Source organism: Equus przewalskii, chromosome 13, assembly GCF_037783145.1.
Source record: "Equus przewalskii isolate Varuska chromosome 13, EquPr2, whole genome shotgun sequence".
NCBI classification, from domain to species: Eukaryota; Metazoa; Chordata; class Mammalia; order Perissodactyla; family Equidae; genus Equus; species Equus przewalskii.
The window spans coordinates 18142516-18166480 of NC_091843.1; the positions used below are offsets into that span (position 1 = coordinate 18142516).

At 44.9% G+C, this 23965-nt stretch overlaps 1 protein-coding gene across 17 annotated transcripts in view; it reads left to right on the forward strand.

Annotated features, from left to right (window-relative positions):
• ATP10B (ATPase phospholipid transporting 10B (putative)) overlaps positions 1-23965 on the forward strand; it is a 286689-nt gene that overhangs the window by 209429 nt on the left and 53295 nt on the right. For all 17 annotated transcript variants that reach the window (XM_070569117.1, XM_070569110.1, XM_070569115.1 and 14 more), the window contains 6 exons: positions 5650-5735; positions 9674-9780; positions 13267-13398; positions 18988-19115; positions 20666-20918; positions 21981-22219. In XM_070569117.1, coding sequence (XP_070425218.1) covers positions 5650-5735; positions 9674-9780; positions 13267-13398; positions 18988-19115; positions 20666-20918; positions 21981-22219 — 945 coding nt within the window. The remainder of the gene's footprint in view (positions 1-5649; positions 5736-9673; positions 9781-13266; positions 13399-18987; positions 19116-20665; positions 20919-21980; positions 22220-23965) is intronic.

A 23965-nucleotide genomic window follows, 5' to 3' on the forward strand; every position in this document is an offset into this window, starting at 1 on the left:
TTGCAAAGAAAGCATGAAAAAGGCCCACAGGGTTTGTTCTTCAGGCAGACAGCATTAAATGCTTACATCAAGCAGAGGACAAGTACGAGCTTTAGAATCAGACACACCTGGGTGCTCACGAGCTGTGTGACCTTGGGCAAGTTACCTAGTGTAATCAACACTCAGTTTTCTCTCCAATTCAATGGGGCTAACCTGTCCTGAACACTTTAAGGAGAGTTGGGAAGATCAAATAAGATCAAGTAAATAAGGGGCAACATTTTGTGAGCTGCAATTTTACCAAATAAATAGACATCATTATTTTTTTAGAGGCCTAGGTGTGCCCATGGGACTGAGTAGTCCACTGTGTCGATTAAGATTCTTTGTTTGCAAGCAACAGAAATGACTCTGGCTAGCTTAAGCAAAAGAGAATTATTGCAATAATGTGGAGGGAGGTGGGTGGAAGGGGAGAAGCACGTGATATGGCTCATAGAATCAAAAGAAATCTAAAGACTCAGGCTTAGAAACTAGAACCAAGAATCCTCAGTGCAGTGGCTGAGTATCGGTAGCAACGATTACTTAATGGTCTTATTTGTTTTTCCCTCCCTGAGTCATTTCCCTCAAGTCAAAGTCCCACAGTGGGAGAGTCTAGTGGGCAGGGCATCTTGATTTATAGTCTCATCAAGATTACAAATCACAGAGGAGAGAGAGTTTCCCAAAAGGATATCAATGGATTTTTAACGAAAGGAGAGTAGAATGGAAGGTGGGAAGCCGGAAAACAACTATCTACCACAAGTAATTTCAAAAGATCATTGATACATTTATGTAATCCTATTTACTGATCAACTTTAACTTTATTTGTGAAGAAAAGTGGAAAATAAGCCTAGAAAAATAAAAGTTGAGGCTAGTGGAAGGGAAAGGGCCAATTCTAGCTACTGGAATGTATTTCAGCTGTCTGTTTCAGCTTGGCCTTCCCACTGGCCCTGGATGGAGGCAGCTTGCTGATTCGGGGCCATAGGTGAGTGAGGAGTACCTTAACCCAGGAGAGTCATTACATGCTAACACTTGGCCCACTTTCCTCTGCTTTTATAGACACCGCCATTGACACACCTGGGCTAAACTGGGAACTTTGAGTTGTTTTATGGCTGCAATAATTGATTTTTGTCAATAACCTCTCCCTTCTCTCTGATCCTCTCTCACTTCCCCCCCATGGCTCATTTATTTATTCATTATCAATCCTCTTTTATTTTTAAGCTTAATAGTACATACATTGCAAGAAAACCACCTTGTAATTGTTTCTATAGTATAGAGTGATATATATAGATTTCACTTATTACAAGTCATTAGGAACCCCTAGTCATAAGACCTAACTCTTTTCCCAATTGAAGAGAAAGAAAAAAAATCCTATCATATCCTCTCCTGTTGGACAGATAGGATAGATGTGTTCTCCATCTAAGCAACTTCATCTCACGTTAGCCTGGAGTTTCTTCTGGAGCAATTCGCAATTCTGTCCCCTGGGGGACATTTGGCAACATTTTTGGTTGTCACAATGCTCGGGAGTGGAGGTGGGTGCTACTGGCATCAAGTTGGTAAAGACCGGGAATGCTGTTAAACATCAAAGAATTATCCAGCCCAAAATGTCAAGAGTGCCAAGGTGGAGATATCCTGGTCTAGAAAAGCCTTGACATGCCTCCCAACCAGATGTCTATGTAGATGCTAGAAAAAATGATGAGAGTAAGCCAACGCCTAAAAGCAAAACCTTTCATAAAACAAAAAAGTAAATTTTTTAGAAACAAGGAAATAAAAAACACTGGATTGAAGTAAATCAAAGATCAGCATGACAATATGTAATTTAGTTTTTGATTCTTCCTTATTTGACCCGAATTCAAAAGAGTGATGGTGATAATGATAATGATGATGATGATGATGATTTCTAGGTATTGCGGTTTGCTTATTTTTTATTGAGATATAATTGACATGCTTTCAGGTATACAACATAATGATTCAATATTTGTACATATTGTAAAAGGATAACAACAAGCCTAGTTAACATCCATAACCAAACATAGTTATAACTTTTTTCTGGTGATGAGAACTTTTAAGATCTACTCTCTTATAAACTTTCAAATACACAATACAGTGTTATTAACCATGGTCACCATGCTGTACATTACATTCCATAACTTATTTATTTTTTAACTGGAACTTTGTACCTTTTTACCCCCTTCGCCCATTTTACCCACCCCCCACACCACGCCTCTGGCAACCATCAATCTGTTCTCTTGGTTTTGGTTTTGTTTTTGTTTCTTTTCAAATTCCACTCATATGAATTCATTTACTATGTCAGGTACTTCAGTCTTAGGAAGTAGAAAAGGAAACAAGGCCCAGAGGAGATCTTAAATGCTAATCTTTCCTTTGTGCATCAAAATAACACGATGGTTTAAAAGAGCAGTCTGTATGGCCCCGGAAATCCCAGGGGTAAAGCCTGTCTTCCTGCTTTGCTAACTGTGTGTCATTGAGAAAATTACTGAGTCTCCCGAAGCCTGAGTTCCTTCATTTGTAAATAGGGATAACAACAGTACCTACCTGACAGAGTTATTGTGTGAATTAAAGGACATAGCACATATAAAATATTTAGTTGGTTCCTGGCACATAATAAGCATTCAGTAAATGTTGCAGCAATAATAAAAATAACAGGAGGAGGAGAAAGAGGAATAAATGTATTGATGATAAGGATGATGATGACTGGCTTTGGATTCTGATGACATAAATTGCAGTTGTGTCTCTGTTACCAACCATAAGACAATTGCTTTACTTCAGTCTCCATTTGCACATCTGTCCAAGCCTCTTAAGGTTACTGTGAGAACTTAACGACAGGTGCCTGGCACACAGGAAGTGCTCAAGGTAGGTGGGTCTGGGCTAAAGAACCACAGAGACCCACACTCTTGTCTCTGGAAAGGGTTTATCTTTTCCTGTCCCTCGATGGCTCCCCAGGGCTTTTTGTCTGTTAGTGAGACTTTCCTCAAGGATAGCGCCTCAGATAAAAAGCTGGGTCAGAAAAATCCATGAGGCGGGCTCCATCCACCAGCTAAGGAAAGCTGTGGGGTAGTGAATCAGAAGGGAATCAGAAACTCCTCGACAAGGTTAAAATAAGGACTCTGACAGATATGTAGGACTTGGCAATTCCCCCCACCCCTCCTGTCCTTGGACTCTTCTAGCAGCTCCCTGGGGTGAACTACAGCAAATCCTTAAACGCAAGCAATCCTGAGGGGTCATCTTCGCAAACAACAGAGCGCATGCGCCCCTCTCCACAACCCATCACGGGGAGGGAAGAAAGGAGCCCAGGGAACAGGTAGCTAGAAAGGGAGAAGTCACCTCTCTGTGCAGAGAGGGAGTCAGATGGAGCACCCAAGGCCAGTGCCTAGAAGAAAAGGAGAGCAAGGGACGCGTCAGGAGGAAGGTCACTGGGAAGCCCCATGAGGGACAAGAGATGCAAACGTCGCCATTGCCCGGAATCCGCCCTGCGTGATGAAACAGACAACGGAGACGCGCTGCAGCAGGATCATTAGCTGCCACTCATCTCTGAAATGAGTTTGGATTTAGAAAGTCAGCAATAAGCCGCGTGGTATGGATCGGGAGCGCCACACACGGCTTAATCAGGGGCGTGAAAGCAACTGACAAATTACAGCGTAATTTGTCATCATCTCAGAACTCGGCAAGTGTTTGTCCCTGAAAGAATCGATACCTGGAGGGAAAAGGACTGTATTTTTAGAAACTCGTGGATGGGTAATTTATTTCAAGTGAGTGGAGAGTTTATTTATGTTGGCGCCCCCACAGATCCAATGGACAGTATATTTAACGCCAAGCCAGGAAATGCTATCAGTTCTTCTAATCAATTTACCCCTTCCAACAGCTGGACCTTGAAGTTTGCAGTGATAAATTCACTCCCCGTGCTAAAAGCTCTACCCAGGAAACTATTTCCATTTGTGCCTTTAGCACCGCTTCCTTCTATTTGCATAGCATGCGCCACCTTTCCAAACTTTCCCCATGAATTCTATCTTCTAGGGTACAAAGGAGATGCACAAGGGAAGAGGCGTTAACCCCATTCTGCAGATGAGGAAACTGAGGCTCCAGAGTTAAATGCAGTATTAGTCAATGCGAGATAGAATTAGAAATCAAGATTTCTTTGCCCCCAGTTGTGTTTCTCCCCCGTTGGACTATAAGAGACTGTACAACTGAAATACCTAATGAAAGAGAAAAAGTGGAGAAAGAGTCAAGGATGTATTTAAAATACTTTGCTACGAGAATGTTCAGGGGGGTGGGGGGTGGGGGTAGGTGGGCAGTGTGCTGTGCAAGTAAAGAACAGAGGGTCTGCGGTCAGACTCGGAGTCAAATCCTAGTCCTGGAATGGCCATGGGTGGCCTACTTCACCCTTCTGAGCCACAGTTTTCCCATCTCTAAAAAGAGAGGGTGAAAGTTCCCACTTCACTGAATAATTGTAACCTTGAAAATAAATGATGTATAAAACTCTCGTTACAGTGTCTGGCAGAAATAAGAGTCCAGCAAACACTATTTATTTTGTTTTATTAGCTACTATTTTCACAGCATTTTTACAATAGCAAAACAAATTAGAACAATGTTTATGTTCAATAGTGAAATGATTAAGTGAAATATAGTGGCATTCATACCATGGGTTTCTACACAGCTGTTAATAAAGATGTAGACAAATTTAGCAATGTAAAAATGTTCAAGATGCATGAATACAATCTCATTTTTGAAGTGCATAAGTATAAATGTGTGTCCATACATAAGTGTGTGTATGTGGTTATTTATTTTCAAACCCCTGGAAGCATTATATATGCAAGAATCTTAACTGTGGCTTTCTCGAGGTTGGTGTGATTTATGATCTTTTTTTTTTGATCATCTATTTCTGTGCTGCTCAATGTAGTAGCCACTAGCCACATGTAGCTATTTAACTTTAAATTAATCAACATTAAATAAAATTTAAAAATCAGTTCCTCAATCATGCCCCCAGCCTTCAACAGCCACAAGCAATTGGTGGCTTCCATCCTGGACAGCGCAGATTGAGCACATTTCCGTCATTCCAGCAAATTCTATTGGACAATGCGGTCTAGAGATTCAAACTCAGGCCTGCCAGAGAAATGTGATCAGGGCAGGGACTTCCCTCTGCCGTGCATCTCACTTTTCATTTGCGTACACTTTCTCCTCGTTAATGAGGACTTAACTTTTTCTTCTAACACATTACAGCTATCACAGTGTGACAAAGCGGGTATTACTTTATTTGCAATGGTTCTAACTGATTAGCTTTCCCAATGATCCTATTAAAACTAGGTTCCGGGGGGCCAGCCCCGTGGCTGAGTAGTTAAGTTCTCATGATCTGCTTTGGCGGCCCAGGGTTTCGCTGGTTCGGATCCTGGGCGTGGACATGGCACCGCTCATCAGGTCATGCTGAGGGGGCATCCCACATGCCACAACCAGAAGGACCCACAGCTAGAATATGCAACTGTGTACTGGGGGGCTTTGGGGAGAAGAAGAAGGGAAAAAAAGAAGGATTGGCAACAGATGTTGGCTCAGGTGCCAATCTTTAAAAGAAATAAAAATAAAATGAGATCCCTCTGACTTAATAACCTCACAGCGTCCTCTCTCATGCAGGAAATACAGTTCGAACCGGAACGTTTCCACAACACCATCGTGTGTGAGAAACCCAACAACCACCTCAACAAATTTAAGGGTTACATGTAAGTTTCTAATGCCCATGTCCGCTAGTAAATATCTCCTCTGCAACTAGAAAACATTTTTTCTCGAAATGGCCAAACAGGTAAGTATCCAGATCCTGAGGAAGTTTATTTCTTTTTGTCACAAAGAAAGGCTAGAGAAACCTAAGTAAATTGGGAAACTTTTCCTATTATTTTTTTGGTGAAGTGACAGTTAATTATCTCGCAGGGTTTAATTCACTAATGGGTTTTTCAGAACTCTAGTGAAATAGCATCAAAATCAAGACTACACTCTGATTCAGAGAAACCAAGTGTGATCTAATTAAGATCAGTTTTCTCAAAGAGCCTGTGTTGCATTGTAGATAAGAACAGGGACTCTCGAGTTTGACAGACCTGTGGTTTGAAACCAGGTTTTATCACTTACAAGCTGTGTGACCTTGGGTAAATTAATTAACCTCTCTGGACCTTGGTTTCCACATCTGTAAAATAAAGATTATCATACCTACATCACAGGATTTTTTTTCTCAGAATTAAATTGTTTATCATAAGCAAAGCCCTTAGCACAGCAAATGGCACAGAGTAAATACTCAGTTAATGGTGGCTACTGCTGTTGTAATCATTGTTATTCTTATTCCTCAGCTTTGGTTCTGAGAGTTTTACTGTAATTCTGCTCCCACATCAGATGACCAGTCTTATTGCAAGAAAGACCAAAAAAGAGCAATGCTAACAGATGTGAATAAATGCCCTTAGAGCTTTAACGGTTTTTAGAGTACTTTCACAGAACACCATCTCATTTCATCCACACAAGCCAGGAAAGTGAATATTATGATCCTCATTTTTCAGATAGGGAGTCTGATCATCTAAGACTTTTCAAGATTCACCCAAAGGCACACAGCAGGTTCAAGACAAAGCCAGGGCTTAAATCCAGGTCTTTTCATTCCAACTCATGTATTTTCTGTTGTCGTGCATTGCGGAACTCAGCCATGTTATGGCGACTTCTCTACCCAGAGGGGCTGGAATGAGGCTTAAGAAGGCCTCTTAGGAGGCAGATGTCGATGCTTTCCCTCCGCCCACATTTTCTCAGGCTGTGTGCGATGTCATGAGGAGTGACAGAGACGGCAAAGGATATGAACAATACAAGAGAAATAGCAGCTTTGAAACTCAATTACTTGTAAAATGCATAGAGAGAGCAGGTGGAGACGGGCAGAGAAGGGCTCTGGGGGAAGAGGAAGATTCCTTGCAGGCATCTGACAAGGTAGAGCTGGCCGCCTGCCCGGCAAGGAGTCCACCCCTCATGCCCGAGGTTTGGGATCTGGGTCATCCCCAGTCACCCATGCCTGGAGCCATTCTCTTTCCTCTTAGAGAACATCCTTCTTGCTGGGTTCCTGTTTGGATCCTCCGTCCCCCAAACAGCTCAGGCCAGCAGCCAGCCTTTCTCAGTTTTCAGCCTGGGTCTGTCCCCCCATCTCAGAACTTTCCCAGCTGCACCCAAACCCCAGCACCTCCTCTTCCTGGGTGCTGCCCCTAGAGACCCGTCTTCACCCCCAACCTGCCCGAGCCTCATGAATGAGCCCTAAAAAGTCCTGTTGGTCAGCCCAGTAGCCAACCCATGGGATGATGGGGAATTCTCCTCTGTCGTCCTGCGTCGGCATCAGGCTCTGAGAACATCCTCGGGCCCAGCACCCTCAGATGGTGTGCGCTCTCTTCCTGAGCAAACCACAGGTCTGATGCCTCCAGGTTCCCAGAAGCTTCTTTGGGTCCCCTTCATTTAGGAGTTCTCCTGTGACTGCCCAGGCTGGCTAGAAAATGAACAGCTTTTAATGCTCTATTAGAAGATTAGGAGTGTCAGACGGGAAAATGCAACTTTTAAACAATAAGATCTCTATAAAGCAGTGGGTTCGCAAGCCCTCCCCCACCACCAGGGGACCTATGGCAACGTCTGGAGATGTTTTTGGTTGTCACACCTGGGAAGGGTGCTGCCTGTATCTAGCAAGTAGAGGCTGGGGATGCTACTAAACATCCTACAACGTGCAGGACAGCCCCCACGACAGAGAATGACCCCACCCAAAAGGTCAATAATGTCAAGGTTGAGAAACGCTGAGCAGCCCGGAGATAGATAATCCTTTTCTACCATCCATTAAAAAAGGAACTTTACCACTAGGAGAAGTAGAAGCCACTGTCATATGGTATCACCTCAGAGCATCATAAAAATGTTCCTTAAACCACTAGCTACCGACAGTGACTTATTCAAGATTCTGTCCAGAGCCAGCCCCTCCTCGATCAAGAGAGGTGGAGCCTAAGCTTCAGCCATTCTTGGACCATCCTTATGGTTTGTGTCACATTCATAAAACATCTAAACTTTACCAAATTTTTGACTTATTTTTTTCTTAATTTATTTCGAAAGGAAAATTTATATCCCTGGTCATATGGGAAACCACTATCACTTGCTATACATAGAAGGTGGTAAAATTAATGAGACCACAACGATTATCATTATATTCTAACTGTTGACTCCAATTTGCCAAAGCTGCCTCTGTGTTGGAAAGTAAGATAAGTAAGTGCTGGAAAAGGGTTGATGATATACTCGCACCAAATCTTCTCATTAGAGTCAGAAGAACTGCAAATAGAGTGACTGGTCAGTAAGTTAACAGGGTACTACTTAGGGAACCCCAGCACAGTGAAAACCGCATGAGAGTTGGTGTCTGTGGCCTGGGTTCCCGAGTCCTAGGATGTCCCGTGTACTAACTGTGTGGCCTTGGAAAAGCCTCTCACCCTCTCTGAGCTTCAGCTTTTTCACCAGAAGATGATCACCCTGCTAACTTCCCAGAGCTATGACGAGTCAAATAAGATGAGTAAATATAGTTTATAAACACGGTAAGGAATAAGTGATATTAAAAGGCACAATGAGTGGCAATATAATGCTCTGGAGCCAGACTTCCTGGGTTTCAATCCCCGTTCTGCCACTTACTAGCTCTATGGACTTGCCTCAGTTTCCCCATCTATAAAGTGGATATGATAACATGACCTGTCTCATCAGGTTGTCATGAGGCTCAATTGAGTTAATTCACAGGAAAAACTTATAAGCAACCTAGAGAAATGAAATGTTAAAGACCTAGAAAGAGACTATCATTTTTCTGTTCTCCCCAATGCTGTGGGGAAGTTATATTTAAACTTCCTGAAAATCTGGAAGGAAAGGCATAGGATAGAGTAAGGGCCAGACCCCAGGGAATGACTGGTGCTGATTGGACTCAGAAGTTTCTAGTGCGAGGTGGAAAACTCCATTGCTCCCTGAGACTAGAGAAGGGGAAAACCTCTCCGCTTTAAGAAGCTGCCTCCCAGGACATTGCACAGAGGGCCACTGTCCACCTCCTGTGAGGTCTGTGTATTTCACAAGAGATGGAGCAAGAGGAGTCTAGTTCAGGGAGAGACCCAGTGAAAGATGCAGCTCTGACGAGAGAGGCCTGCGAGCTGCCCCTCCTCACTCATCTCGAGGTATAAGAGGCAGGGCTGCCTGGCATCTTCCACGGACCTGGACATTCAGCTTGTGTGGTTCTGGTCCCAGCAGCTAGGTGGAATGAGCATATGAACACAGCCTAAGAGGACTCAGTGCCAGTCTTTGCAGGGCCAAAAGCCAGTTCCCCCACACTTGGCCCCTAAAACCATTTATTGAGTGTGAAAATTGAAGCCAAGGCTTTTTCAGCAGAGCTCTGCCTTTAGGTGGGTGAATGATGATTTCCTTATGGATGGATAACTCCCTTCTTATGGTCCAGCTACCTCCAGGCCTCCCAGGAGAAATGAAGAGTTGCACTTGAACATGAAGGTTAGATTCCAAGTTAACATCCCTCTTCTGAGAAAGAGGGAGGGGAAGGATGGTGTTCATTCACTACTTCTAGTTGTGTGACGCTCACCTCTGACAGCATGGAGAGGCCATCAAACCACTCCCTGTCTTTCCTCATCCCCAGGGAGCATCCTGACCAGACCAGGACCGGCTTTGGCAGTGAGAGTCTTCTGCTTCGAGGCTGCACCATCAGAAACACCGAGGTGGCTGTTGGCATTGTCATCTATGCAGGTCATTGATCCCGAACAGCTTATTTTGTCCCTTCCCTTTATCTTCCCTCCTCCCTCCCCTCCTCCAAATCCATCTTTGGTCAGTGGGAACTCACAACAGTTCTAAGAGGGTAGAGTCATGTAACTTCCCATTTCTCAGCTAAGCAAACTGAGACTGGGAGTCCCTTGCCTCCCGTGGTCCCTAGGAAACGTAATTACACTCCAAGATGACATGACTCATCTGAACAAGACAGGGAGCGGGATCACACTCATTCGCCTCTCCTGGGTTTGTGACGCTAACTATAGGCAGGATGAAGAATGTCTTCTTAAGCCTGAAGAATAACCTCTCCAAACCTAACAATTTCACCTTTTTGTGAAAATTGTGCCTCAATTTTTCTCATCTCTGCAATGAGAAGAATATCTGTGTCTTCCTCATAGAGCGCTCGTGAGGATCAAAGGCCCCAATGAATGAAAAGCACCAGAACTGTGTCTAGCAAGTGAGGGCTCAGTGGGTTTTAGTGGTTGCTTTTGCAGTTATGTATTTATCATCATCTTTATTTATTTTAGGGTTGTCTGTCTCTCTTTCCCACTTTGATTTTGCTTTCCAATGAAAAAAAGATAGCAGCTCTTCTCATGATGGAATCCAAAGTCTTAGAGGGCAGTCTTGGGACTGCTGTATCCCCAGTACCTGGCGCCCAGCCCTCGGTTGGTACTCAACAGATATGTGTTGTTACGTCAACAACCATAGACTTCTCCCTCTGGAGAGGAAAGAGAGTCTCCCTGGAGCGTCTGCCTTCACTGGAAAACTCCAGAGTGTATTTCCCTGGGTCTTCCACTCACTGGGACATCTTGAAATATTTTGCTCTTTTGTTATTTTGTTTGATTTGTTGTAGAATCAGTAGAACCCCACTTTGATGGACATGGAAGAGCATTTAAATATCAATCTACCCTAAGACGCACTTTTTGGGACTGTCAAAGAAAAATAGATTGTTAAAAAAAATAGTGTCACCGTGGAACCTCCTTTCGCTGGTTTGCTGGAGGGGGGTTGTCAGTTCAGGTGACAACTTTCAAGCGTCTTTGGCAATGGAGTTCACTGCCATCTGGTAGACGCACTGAGGATGAACTCTGCCTGCAGCAATCCCTGCTGCACCAAAAACCCAAACAGGCTTGAAGTTTGCTTCTCTGCCTGATCAGAAGCAAAACTCAGTGGGTGACGGGACAGGTGTAGGAGGGGTAGAATGGGAGAGAGAGTTAATCATGGCTCTGAGGAGTCAGGCTGCCTGGGGGGAAATCCCCTCCTGGCTGCATGTTCCTGGGGATATTGGTTACACTTTCAATCCAGGGGGATGATTCACATGAGATTATCTGTGAAAAGGGCTTAACACAATGCCTGGCATGTATCTGGCTCTCAAAAAGTGTGAGCAAAAATGGTACTAATTGTCTTTAGTGTTATTATCTAGAGCAGGAGTTCTCAACGTTGGCACTATTGGCATTTTGGTCCAGATTGTTCTTTGTGGTAGGGGGCTGTCCTGTAGGATGTTTAGCAGCGCTCCTGGTCTCTACCCACTAGATACCACTAACACTACCTCCCAAGATGTGACAATCAAAAATTTCTTGACACATTGCCAAATATCCCCTGGGGAGTAAAATCCCCCGGGTTGAGAACAACTGGTCTAGAGTCACATTCTCTGCCCTGATAACATGGATGGACAAAATAGGAACGCCTCAGAGTCCAAGGCCCAAAAAGGCCAAGTTGAGCCTTCCAGAAGGAAGAAATCCAGCATGAAAGTATGTGTTCCTCACAGCAGACATTTATTGAGTTCCTACTGAGTACAAGGAAGTAATTTAGGTACTTTGTGTGTGTTAACTCATTCTCCCACCCCAAACACACACATAACCATTATGTCCTGTTTGCAGATGAGGAATTGAGGTACAAAGTGCTTAATTCACCCAAGGTCACTTGTCTCGTAAGATTAATTTCTGTAACCCAAGGTCAAGTATCTATGGAGCCAAGCTCTGCCTGGAGCCCATATTCTAAGCACTACACTACACCACCTCACCCTTGAGCCCAACTCTTACCAAAAGAACACATGGGTCTCAGAAGGTGAGCAGGGGGTGAAGAGTGTAGTACCAGGACCCCTTATATGGGGTGAGACTGGGGCAGGCGGGAAGGCCACCATGCTGCCCCCGGTGCTCACAGTGCTGCGGAAACCCCACAGCCCACAACTGCAGCGACTTGAGTCTAATTTAAGAAGCCTAGAGTTGCTCACTCCTACTGTTTTGTTACCACTTTAAATCCACAAGGCAACCAGCTAAACAGCATTAAAGCCATTCACTGCTGGCGCTACTGTATTGGTTTTCTTTAATTTTGCAAAGAAAATGTGAGACTGGTATTTTCTAATCTGACTGCTGAGAAGTATAGCGTGGTAGTTACAATTTAACAGCCTGAAGGACAGGCTCTGAAGACAGAGTCTCAGCCTGACTCTTAGCTCTGAGCTGTGTGGCTTGGGTACCCCAGTTGCTGGAGGGAGAAATAGATGGGGAGTCAGAATCCTGGGTTCTCACCGTGGCTCGGTGTTAATTTATTCTTTCGCTTTGGGCAGGTCCCTTGTACTCTTTGGTCCTCAGTCTTTCCAACTGGAAAAACGAGTGACTGTGTGAGATTGGTAGTTTTCACATTTTCTTTGAACAGAATTTTGTGCAAAACTCCAAGATAGGAGTGGAGCTCCTCAGGGGGAGTGCTGAGTGGAGGCTTCTGGCACCTACAACTCTTGCACAAGCAACAACACCACCTTAGGCAAAGAAACAAGTGTGAAAACTACTGGCCTCAAACACTGTCCTTCCCCAGGGCCTTGGCATGTACTGTTCCCCCAGCCTAAAACCCTTCTCTCCCAACTCTTCTCTCTCCCTTCAGGTCTCCCTTAAATGTCATCTCCTCTGAGAAGCCTTCCAAGACCATGCTTTCCAACATCGTTTCTTATTTATTAGCCCCTTGTTTATTGTTTATTTCATGAGACTTCTTACTAACTGTAATTATCTTCTTTATTTGTTTCCTTGTGTATTCTCACCAGAATGTGAGTCATCTGTCTTGACACTGTATTCCACCACTAGCCCATAACAGCACCTTTGTGCAAATTAGAGAAAGATTGCTCTTCCTCAAGACAGCTTACTGTCACTTGCCAGAAATGTGTCATAATAAACTTGCAAATCTATGACAACTACAAAACGAGGGCTACCTCTAGAATGGTGCAGTGCACAGCCTGTGCATGGTCACTCCGTCAGTGCCCACCACAGTGCCTGGCGTGTAGGGGATGCCCAATAAAGACCTGCTGACAAATTGTGTGAGGCCTCTACAGCTGTTCTCGGCAACCTCCCTGTGGCAGGACAGATTCAGGTTAGAGAGCGAAGCCTCTCTTTTCTCGTAAGCTCCTGCAAGAAGAGCAGAGGGTGTCTTCCAGGCCAGAGGCAAACAGGCGCCGAGGACTGATTACTACATTTTCTCTCAAAGGCCATGAGACGAAAGCCATGCTGAACAACAGCGGCCCGCGGTACAAACGCAGCAAGATCGAGCGGCGCATGAACATCAACATCTTCTTCTGTATCGGGCTCCTCTTCCTCATGTGCCTCATTGGAGCTATAGGTATGGAATGTTCTGGAAAGAACAACACCATAGTAATCTTGTTTCTTTAGGCAAGTTGCTTCAACTCTCTGAGCCTTGGCTTCCTCATCTATAAAGTAGAATTAATTAAAAATAAAGCCTACCCTGTACAGGTCTACCTTGGAGCTATTGGGGGTTCGGTTCCTGATCACTGCAATAGAGCGAATATCACAATAAAGTGAGTCACATAAATTTTTGGGGATCCCAGGGTATATAAAAGTTATGTTTACACTAAACTGTAGTCTATTAAGTGTGCATTGGCATTATGTCTTAAAAAAACAAGGTACATACCTTAATTAAAAAATACTGCTAAAAAATGCTAACCATCATCCGAGCCTTCAGCAAGTCGTAATCTTTTTGCTTGTGGATGGTCTTGCGTCGATGTTGATGGTTGCTGACTGATCAGGGAGGTGGTTGCTGAAGGCTGGGGTGGCTGGGGCAATTTCTTAAAATAAGACAACAATGATGTTTGCCACAATCAACTGACTCTTCTTTTCAGGAACAGTTTCTCTGTAGCATGCGATGCTGTTTGATAGCATTTTACCCACAGGAGAACTTTCAAAACTGGAGTCAATCCTCTCAACCCCTGCCATGCTTTATCAACTAAGTCTATGTACTGTTCTAAGTCCTTTGTTGTCATTTCAACAATCTTCACAGCATCTTCACCAGGAATAGATTCCATCTCAAGAAACCACTTTCTTCGCTCATCCCTAGGAAGCAACTCTTCGTCTATGAAAGTTTTATCATGAGATTGCAGCAATTCAGTCACATCTTCAGACTCCACTTCCAATTCTAGTTCTCTTGCCCTTTCCACATCTGCAGTTCCTTCCTCCGCTGAAGTCTCAAACCCCTCAAAGTCATCCATGAGGGTTGGGATCAACTTCTTCCCAACTCCCGTTCATGTTGATATTTTGACCTCTTCCCATGAGTCACAAATGTTCTTAACGGCATCTAGAATGGTGAATCCTTTCCAGAAAGTTTTCGATTTATTTTGCCCAGATCCATCAGAGGAATTACTATCTATGGCAGCCATAGCCTTGCAAAGCCTTGTATTTCTTAAATAATAAGACTTGAAAGTCAAAATGACTCCTTGATCCACGGGCTGCAGAATGGATGTTGTGTCAGCAGGCGTGAAAACAACGTTAAGCTTGTTGTGCATCTCCTTCAGGGCTCTTGGGTGGCCAGGTGCATTGTCAGTGAGCAGTAATATTTTGAAAGGAAACTTTTTTTCTGAGCAGTAGGTCTCAACAGTGGGCTTGAAATATTTAGTAACCATATTGTGAACAGATGTGCTGTCATCAAGCCTTGTTGTTCTATTTCTAGAGCACAGGCAGAGTAGATTTAATATAATTCTTAAGGCCTAGGATTTATGAAATGGTAAATGAGCATTGGCTTCAACTTAAAGTCACTAGTTGCATTAACCCCTACCAAGAGAGTCAGCCTGTGCCTTGAAGTCAGGCATTGACTTCTCCTCTCCAGCTATGAAAGTCCTAGGTGGCATCTTCCTCCAATAGCAGGCTGTTTTGTTTACATTGAAATCTGTGGTTTAGCATAGCCACCTTCGTTAATTGTCTCAGCTAGATCTTCTGGAGAACTTGCTGCAGCTTCTATACCCCCACTTGCTGCTTCGCCTGATACTTTGATGTTATGGAGATGGCTTCTGTCCTTAAACCACAGGAACCAACCTCTGCTAGCTTCAAACTTTTCTTCCGCAGCTTCCTCACCTCTCTCAGCCTTCAGAGCACTGAGGAGAGCTAGGGTCTCGCTCTGGATTAGGCTTTGGCGAAGGAAATGATGTGGCTGGCTTGGTCTTCTATCCAGATCACTAAAACTTTCTCTGTATCAATAATAAGGCTGTTTCTCTTTCTAATCATTTTTCTGTTCACTGGAGTAACACTTTTAATTTCCTTCAAGAACTCTTCCTTCGCATTCACAGCTTGGCTAACTGTTTAGTGCAAGAGGCCTAGCTTTCCGCCTGTCTCGGCTTTCAACCTGCCTTCCTCACTAAGCTTAATCATTGCTAGCTTTTGATTTAAAGTGAGACATGCATAACTCTTCCTTTCACTTGAACACTCAGAGGCCATTGTAGGGTTATTAATTGGCCTAATTTCACTATTGTTGTGTCTCAGGGAATACAGAGGCCCCAAGAGAGGGAGAGAGAAGGGGGAACAAGAGATGGTGAAGCAGTCAGAACACACACATTTATCGGTTAAGTTTGCCATCTTATATGGGCACAGTTTGTGGTGCCCCAAAACAATTACGATAGTAACATCGAAGATCACTGATCACAGATCACCATCACAAATACAATAAATGAAAAAGTTTGAAATATTGCAAGAATTACCAAAACGTGCCACAGAGACATGAAGTGAGCAAATGCTGTTGGAAAAATGGCGCCAATAGACTTACTCAACAGAGGGTTGCCACAAACCTTCAATTTGTAAAAAACGCAATATATGTAAAGTGCAGTAAAGTGCAATAAAATGAGGTATGCCTGTACTTTAAGAAAATGCCAATGAAATAAAAATGCATGTGAAAATTTCTTGAACGTATTAAATACTCTAAATATTAGGAATATCATCTATCATTTATTTGTCCAAGAAATACTTCCTGAACCCAGGCACTCTCTTAGCGTGAGAAGATAGCAAAATGAGTCAGTCTGAGGACTGGTCCTCAAAGGGCTCATTGTCTAGCAGGGAGGAGTCCAACACCTGAACAGAAACAGGAACAGTGTCGGAATCAGTCAGTGAGGGCTGCACATGAGACCTGCGTTAGTCTTAGTTTCCTATAGCAATAGTTTCCTATTGCTGCCATAAAAAGTTAACACATATGTAGTGGTTTAAAACAGCGCTAGTTTATTCTGTTACAGCTCTGGAGTTCAGAAGTCCAAAATCAATTTCACTGGATTCAGATCAGGGTGTTGGCAGGGCGGCTCCTTCTGAAGGCTCTGAAGGGAGAACTTGTCCCTTGTCTTTTTGAATTTCTAGGAGCGCCTTCCTCCATCTTCAAAGTGCATTACTCCAACCTCTGCTCATGTTTCCTTCTCCTTTTCTCATAGTTTCTCCCTCTGCCTCCATTTTATAAGGACACTTATAATTACATCATTGGGCCCACCTGGATAATCCGGGTTACTCTTCCCCGTCACAAGATCCTTGACTCAACCACATCTGCAAAGATACATTATCTTCTATTTTGCCATATAAGATAGCATATTCTCAGGGCCCAGGAATTAGGATGTGGGCATCTTAGGGGGCCATTGTTCATCCTACTACAGGCATTGTGAGAGCATCAAGGAAGGAAGTCTTCCTTGAAGAGGTAGCTGCTAGAGCTGATCACCAAATGCAGTAGGCGCACACCAAAAGAGGCAGGTGGATGGGGCACCCAGCTGTGAAAAGAAATAGAGAGGTCACTCTTAGCCCCAGGGACAGGGCAGGCAAAGCACAGACATAGGAAGGAGAATCATTTTATGCAAAGAGCAGTTGGCTGTTTGGTGTGGCAACAGCAAGACGGAGAATGAAGACATGAGGAGAACCAGGCTGTGACCGAGATCTACAGCTGCTGAGTGTGGGGAGCTGGGAAGGTAGAGGCGCCAGGATGTGAGCCATTCGAGCTGCTCCTCAGAGTGTAGGCAAAGAGGGAGCCTCACTCTTACCTGCTCTCCCCTCTATGGCTGAACTCTAAGGGTGGTTCTCAGGACCCTAAAGGAGACTCCAAAAAGGACCAGGGAAGATTAAGAGGAAGAACTCATGTGCTGAGTCCAGAACCACCTGCTGATCTCAAACCAATGAGCAGCGGTGGTGTTTTTACAAGATAGTGTCTGAAAGGCTAAGACCCTCCAAGGGCCCAGAGAGAATCGTGTGACCACAGTGAAGATGGTGGGATTTAGTCTTCTGGGTGGCCTGGAGTTTTTAATTAACACGCATCCCAGATGTGTCTAAGAGCACTCCACGTGGGGGCGGCTCACAGCTGGAAGGGGAGCCCCTGGAGCAGAGGAAAGCAGAAAAACAAGAAAACTGCCCTCCATGTGGCCACCTCCGGGCCCTTCTAGACACTGCAGGAACTGTTACCTCTACTTCAAGACAGCTTTTTCAGGGACTGTCCGATCTGGAAAGGGCATTTGAGATCATCTCACTGTGTCTCCAGAGAAAGGAAGTTAATGATTAAAAGGTCCCACAGTGAGATAAGGCACAGACAAACCAGAATCAGCTTGGTAGATTGCCTAAAATGATAAATAATTGGAGAAAGAAATGGAGGGGGCGGAATTCTATTCTGTCTGAGAATGGTGCCTCATTCACAGTGACGGGTCTCTGTGGGCGTCTAACTAAAGCACACCTGCAGGAGGTGAAACTCTCAAGTGAGCGCCATTCCAGGGTTCTTTATCACGTGTTTACTTCAACTGTGTAAAAGTGGTATTTCTTTTTTCTTTGCCCAGGATGCCCTCCCCTGGCCTTTCTGTTCACCCAACACCCACCCCGGCTCCAGGACCCCTCAAGGCCTCCTCCTCCATGGGGCTGCTCTCATGGTCTCTAGTTCCTCTGAAGGCCAGTGGCCCTTACTTCACACCATGTACCGGCCCTTAGTCATTTGCTCTATACTATTACCTTCAATAACCTCATGTCTGTAAGTCTCCTTTCTTCTACCACGTGTGATGGCATTTGGCCCAACCTCCTGGGCAAAGCAGCATCGTGGGGGCAGGGCAGCATTCCCTATGCCTTTGATTCCCTATGCATCCCACCCTGATGCTGAGAGCATTATGCATGTTAGATTATTCTATTTTCACAATATCCCTATGGTGAAGGTATTATTACAAATTAACAGATGAGGATGCTGAGATTCAGAAAGCTCTGTGGATGTACTTCATCTTATTAATCCACAGATGATGAGTGTTGTTATCCCCATTTGCAGGAAAGAAAAGATAGGATTCTGTCTACATCTGGTGCTGTTACTGTGGGCTCTCATAGCATTCAAGACTGTAGTGTAGCATCTCTCACACTGTATGGGATTTATCCCTTTACATCTGGCTCCCTGACTTGGTAGGGAACTCCTCAAGGACAAGAACTAGGATGGATTCCTTCTTGAATAGAGACAGGCAGGGAGGAGTGGATGAACAGAGAGATGCATGGATGGATGTATCAGGTATGTGGATGGATGAGTAGATGGATGGATGAGTACGTGCATGTGGGAAGAAGTGGGACTAGCATACAAGTCTGCCAAGACTCCCCAGCCATGCACTTTCTACCACACAGCTGAAAAGAACTCATGTCCCTTTCTCTCTTTCGAATCCCTGTATAACAGAACTTCATCAAAATGTGAGCAGACCACATGCTAGTCTTTTCTGGAAGGACAGAATTAATGCCTATCAAGAGATTGAAATGTAGGGTATATGAAGGACCACTTCAGAGCTAAATGAATACACACACACACGCGCGCACACAGAACTGTGTTGTATAGAGTAAGGATGGGCTCCTCCAGAGTACACTCATTTCAGGGAATAGGCCAAGGGCTGATGTAACTGACCGACTTTAGGACTAAGTGGAGATTCTGCCTCATCCTGACTTTGCCTCCTCTCAGGTCACGGCCTCTGGAATGGGACCTTTAGAGAACACCCTCCCTTCGACGTGCCAGATGCCGATGGCAGCTTCGTTCCCCTTGCTCTTGGGGGCTTCTACATGTTCCTCACGATGATCATCCTGCTCCAGGTAGGAAACCCTCCCTACCTAGGGGCTCAAGAAGACCTGTGGCCAATACCCATACAACTTTGTGTAATAAAGAAAAATCAGTGCTGGCCCCAAGAAAGAACTAACTGGACTGAGATGGGGAAATGTTCACTGCTTTGCTTTCCTGTGGGTCTTTGAAAGCATTCACATTTGGGGTAATGTCAAGACCAACCTTGCCTTGAGGAGGGGACCCTATCCCCGGAAAATAGCAAAGGAAGATATTGATCAGGCTTTCCTATTTAAGAGTATGATTACAGCAGTGATCCATTGTGCCACAGAACAAGTAAAACCCTCATGACCTGGGAACAAAAGAAGAAAAAGCAGCACAGAGAACTACCAAGAGCTCTCAAGCCCCAAGCATTGAGAGAAAGAAACCACGGGTTAATGTTTTAGCATTTGACAGATTGAGATGCAGAAGAACAGAACTGGCCCTACATGGGAGAAAAAAACAAAACATAGAGCACCTACAGGAGAGAGGCTGTAAGGGATAAAGTGATGAATAAAAAAATCTTCAGCCTAAGAAATCACAATCTAGGAAAAGATGAGGGAAGTCGTAGTTTTGTTTTGATGAAGCTCCATCTACATTCTATTTCTTGTAGTATTTGAGAGTGTTTCATTGTCCTCTTACTGGTGAAGCTTTTTCTGTCGTTAGTTCATTCATTCATTCAGCAGAGTAATCCTTTTCATATGCGAGTCAGATCCTACTCAGCTCTGCACAGAGCCCTCTGATGGTTTCACATGTGCTCGAAGTAAAATCCGCAGCCAACGAGGCCCTAAGTGACCTGGCCCCTGACTCCCTCCCTGGCCTTGTCTCCTGCTCCTTCACGTCCGAGGCCTCCTGACACTTACCCCCAGACGCCTGCCCACTCCTCCTGCCACAGATAACCTCACACCCTCATTTCTGCAGGTCTCTGCTCAAAGGTCGTGGTTTATGAACAAGTCCCCAGCAGCCATCACCCTCTACCCTCTTCACTTTTCCTTACCTTCTTCATGAGACTTACCACCAACCAATATGTATTTGTTTGTTTGTTTACTAGAATGTGAGGTGTTCAAGGCCAGGAATTTTGTTCTGTTCACTGCCATTTCCAGCACCTAGCACAGCATCTGACACACAGCAAGCCCTTGATAGATATTAGGTCTCAAATTCATGAACAGTAATCAATAATGGGTCTGAACACCTGCAAAAGTGAGCGGCAGCCCTCGGCAGCAGAGAGACAGATCCAAGGGGTCAGAAGACTCTGGCCAGGGGCACCAGAGTTCCCACCCCCTCCCCGCTCGGTCATTAGACAACCAGTAGTGAGTGCCTGCCTCAGACAAGACATCCCTGGTTGAAGAAGGCGCATCTCTTCTTCAGATTCCCCTAAAACTTCCAAGGGAGGCATGAAGTCATTGACCTTTAGTTTCTCAAAGAAAGTCCATCACGTGAGCTGACCTCCGTTTTCCGTAAATGCCTTTGCTACCCACTAGCAAGGGTGCTGAGGCAGGGCACTGGCCTGGTTTCTGAGACAGTGGGAATCATTCTCTCCCTGCAGGTGCTGATCCCGGTCTCCCTGTACGTGTCCATTGAGCTGGTGAAGCTCGGGCAAGTCTGGTTCCTACACAATGACCTTGATCTGTACGACGAAGAGACCGATTTGGCCATTCAGTGTCGAGCCCTCAACATCACTGAGGACCTGGGCCAGATCCAGTACATCTTCTCCGACAAGACAGGGACGCTGACCGAGAACAAGATGGTGTTCCGGCGTTGTACCATCATGGGCAGCGAGTATTCTCACCAAGAAAATGGTGCGAGGCCTTTCAAGGGCTCCTATGGCTCTTGCTAAAGGAATCGCCCACTCTCTCCTAAGAAAATAGTGATAAAAGACATTATCCAGGCTCCCCACAGATGCCATGTGGCTCTGTGGCAAGCTGCTCCCTGGATCCCTGTGGGCTTCCTTGTCACACATCAGTGCTATTCTTATCACCTGTACACTTCCATTTGTTCACAAAGGCTATCAGTGATCTCCTTTGTAGTCGCCCTCCGGTCAATCTTTATCTAGTGCCATTCATACACAGGATTTTTGTCTGTCAGAAATGGACTGGGGATGTGTCCCAATTATGTGGCAGTCATACAGCCAAGTTTTGAGAATTTCTGAGGTCACGTTACCTGACATGTCAGGACAGGCCTATGTCTAGGCGTATGGTCAGATTCGATACATCCAGGAAATGCTTTCCATGCTAGCTGATCTCTTGGGTTTTCACTGAGGCAAAGCTTTGACTTAGGAAATATGGCTGTAAAATGCCTGGACTGTCATCTTGCATGGACTTCCATACACACACACACACACACACACACACACACACACACACACACACACACTAAGAGGAGAAATTCTCAAGAGAACAGCATTCATTCTTTGGAGTGGGAGGAATGGAGAAAATGAAGGAGGAGATATTGTAGGCAGCCCGATCCCCTTTGCCACCGAGGTAACCATTTACATGGGAGCTTCTAACCTCTTTTTACCAATAATCACAGCTGCCATTACTAGTGCTTAGAGTATGTTAGTCACTGTAACATATCATTAAGTCTTCAAAACAACCCTGGGAGTTAGGTACTTTTTTAAAATCCCTAATTGAGGAAATAAAGGCACGGGTTTAGTCAAAGCTCAAAATCACGCAGCTAGGAGGTGGCAGAGCAAGGATTTGAAACTGTGTGGCTCAGTTGCACCCTTCTTCCTCCAGTCAGGGCAGCCCCCTGCCTATTTTCCAGAGCAGCACAATGCTCTTCTCACCCTAAAGTCTGGCATCTCCCCAACTGTGACCTGGCCAACATATGGCTGGTGCAATAACAGAACTCCTTTCTCACAGCCAAGCGACTGGAGACCCCAAAGGAGCTGGACTCAGACAATGAAGAGTGGACCCAATACCGCTGCCTGACCGTCCCAGCCAGATGGGCCCATGGCCCGGCAACAATGAGAAGCCAGAGAGGGGCCCAGCCTCTGAGGAGGTGCCACAGTGCCCGGGTACCCATACAAGGACACTCCCGACAAAGGTCCATGGGGCGCTGTGAAAGCTCGCTGTCTCCTGTGGCCTTCAGCAGCTCCATAGTAAGTCCATGCCTTTTCCTCTTTGAATTGCTAGTGGCCTCTGTGTGGGAGAGATGGGAGAGGGCTCTAGGGTATGGAAGAGAAAAGACTGTATGAACCCTGAAAAACTCTCAAAATGGCAGCCCTTGGTCTTGTATGTAATCCACGTACATATGTTTTGTTGGGTATATGAAATTCTTGTTAATTTCAAATGTTCAGTGTTTAGAAATTGGAAGATTTCATACAAACATAGATTTCTGGCTTCTGTTTAAAAAATGGAATTGGAGTGGGCGGCCCCATGGCCAAGTGGTTAAGTTCTCACGCCCCGCCTCAGTGGTCCAGGGTCTCACTGGTTCAGATCCTGGGCATGGATATGGCACCACTTGTCAGGCCATGCTGAGGCAGTGTCCCACATGCCACAACTAGAAGGATCCACAACTAAAAAATACACAGCTATGTAGTGGGTGGATTCCGGGGCGGGGGGAAGAAAAAAAGATTGGCAACAGTTGTTAGCTCAGGTGCCAATCTTTAAAAAAATGGAATTGGAAAATTTCTCCACAGTAAGCCAGCATTTCCTCACGGCAATAATTAGCTTGAATTAAGGAGCTGATGCCACTTGGACTGGGTGTGCAGGCTTCAGTTACTCACAGTCTACCACCCTCCCTCTCTGTTTATCCCCATCACTGAGCTGAGGGCCAGCAGTTGCTCATTGTGCATGTTTTTCCGACAATACAGTTAAAAGGAAAGAGAAATATTTGTCATGCTCATGTTTCTACAAAGTAGAAAAACAAAAGATAAGCCTGTAAGACTTATGCATTTCAAGAAAAATGGGAGAATGTGATCATCATTGATAAAGAGTCCTAAATTATTGTGAAGCAAAGAACATCTATGTCAAAATTACCCAGCTCAGGGCCAGCCCCGTGGCCTGGTGGTTAAGTTCACACCCTCTGCTTCAGTGGCCCAGGGTTTTGCCGGTTCGGATCCTGGGCGTGGACATGGCATGAGGCCATGCTGGGGCTGTGCCCCACATAGCAGAGCCAGAAGGACCTACAGCTAGAATATACAACCATGTACTGGGGGGCTTTGGGGAAAGGAAGAAGAAGGAAAAAAGAAGACTGGCATGAGTTGTTAGCTCAGGTGCCAATCTTTAAAAAAAATAAATAAAAATAATAAAAATAGCCAGGTCTAGTGTTAAAAAAAAATAATACCAAGCCCACTTCACTCCCTTAGTTACCTGCCTGGCCCCTATGACATTCCACTTTGCAACTTTGGTCTAGGGCTTGCTGGGTATGGTCCCTTCACCTTTGATCCATGAGGACAGCCATCAGTAAATGTCCAGGTAGCAGGTGAAGAAATTGAGTTCCTTCCCCAAGATTACACAGCATTCCCTAGAATCAAGGCCAGAACTAAGGCCTTCTGCCGCCTGTCCCGTTCCACTTCCCTCCACACCATGCTCTTTCTCTAGGGAACACATCATCTGGAGTCTTCTGCACTTACAGAAAAGGTCAGAGGGAACCCTAGCCAGCTTGAACAAGACGCACATATTAATGGAGGGACCTGAAGTGCTATTATCCCATTACTAGAAATTAGATTTTCAAAATGATCCTTTTGGTGAATTTCCTTCCAGTCTTTTATTTCCCCATTAGTATACAAATAACCACATATATTTAACATTTTTTCAGTCATAGTACATATAAATTATAGGTGCTGGGTGTTTTTTCACCCTGACATGATATCAAAAGCATGTTCCAGGGGCCAGCCCAGTAG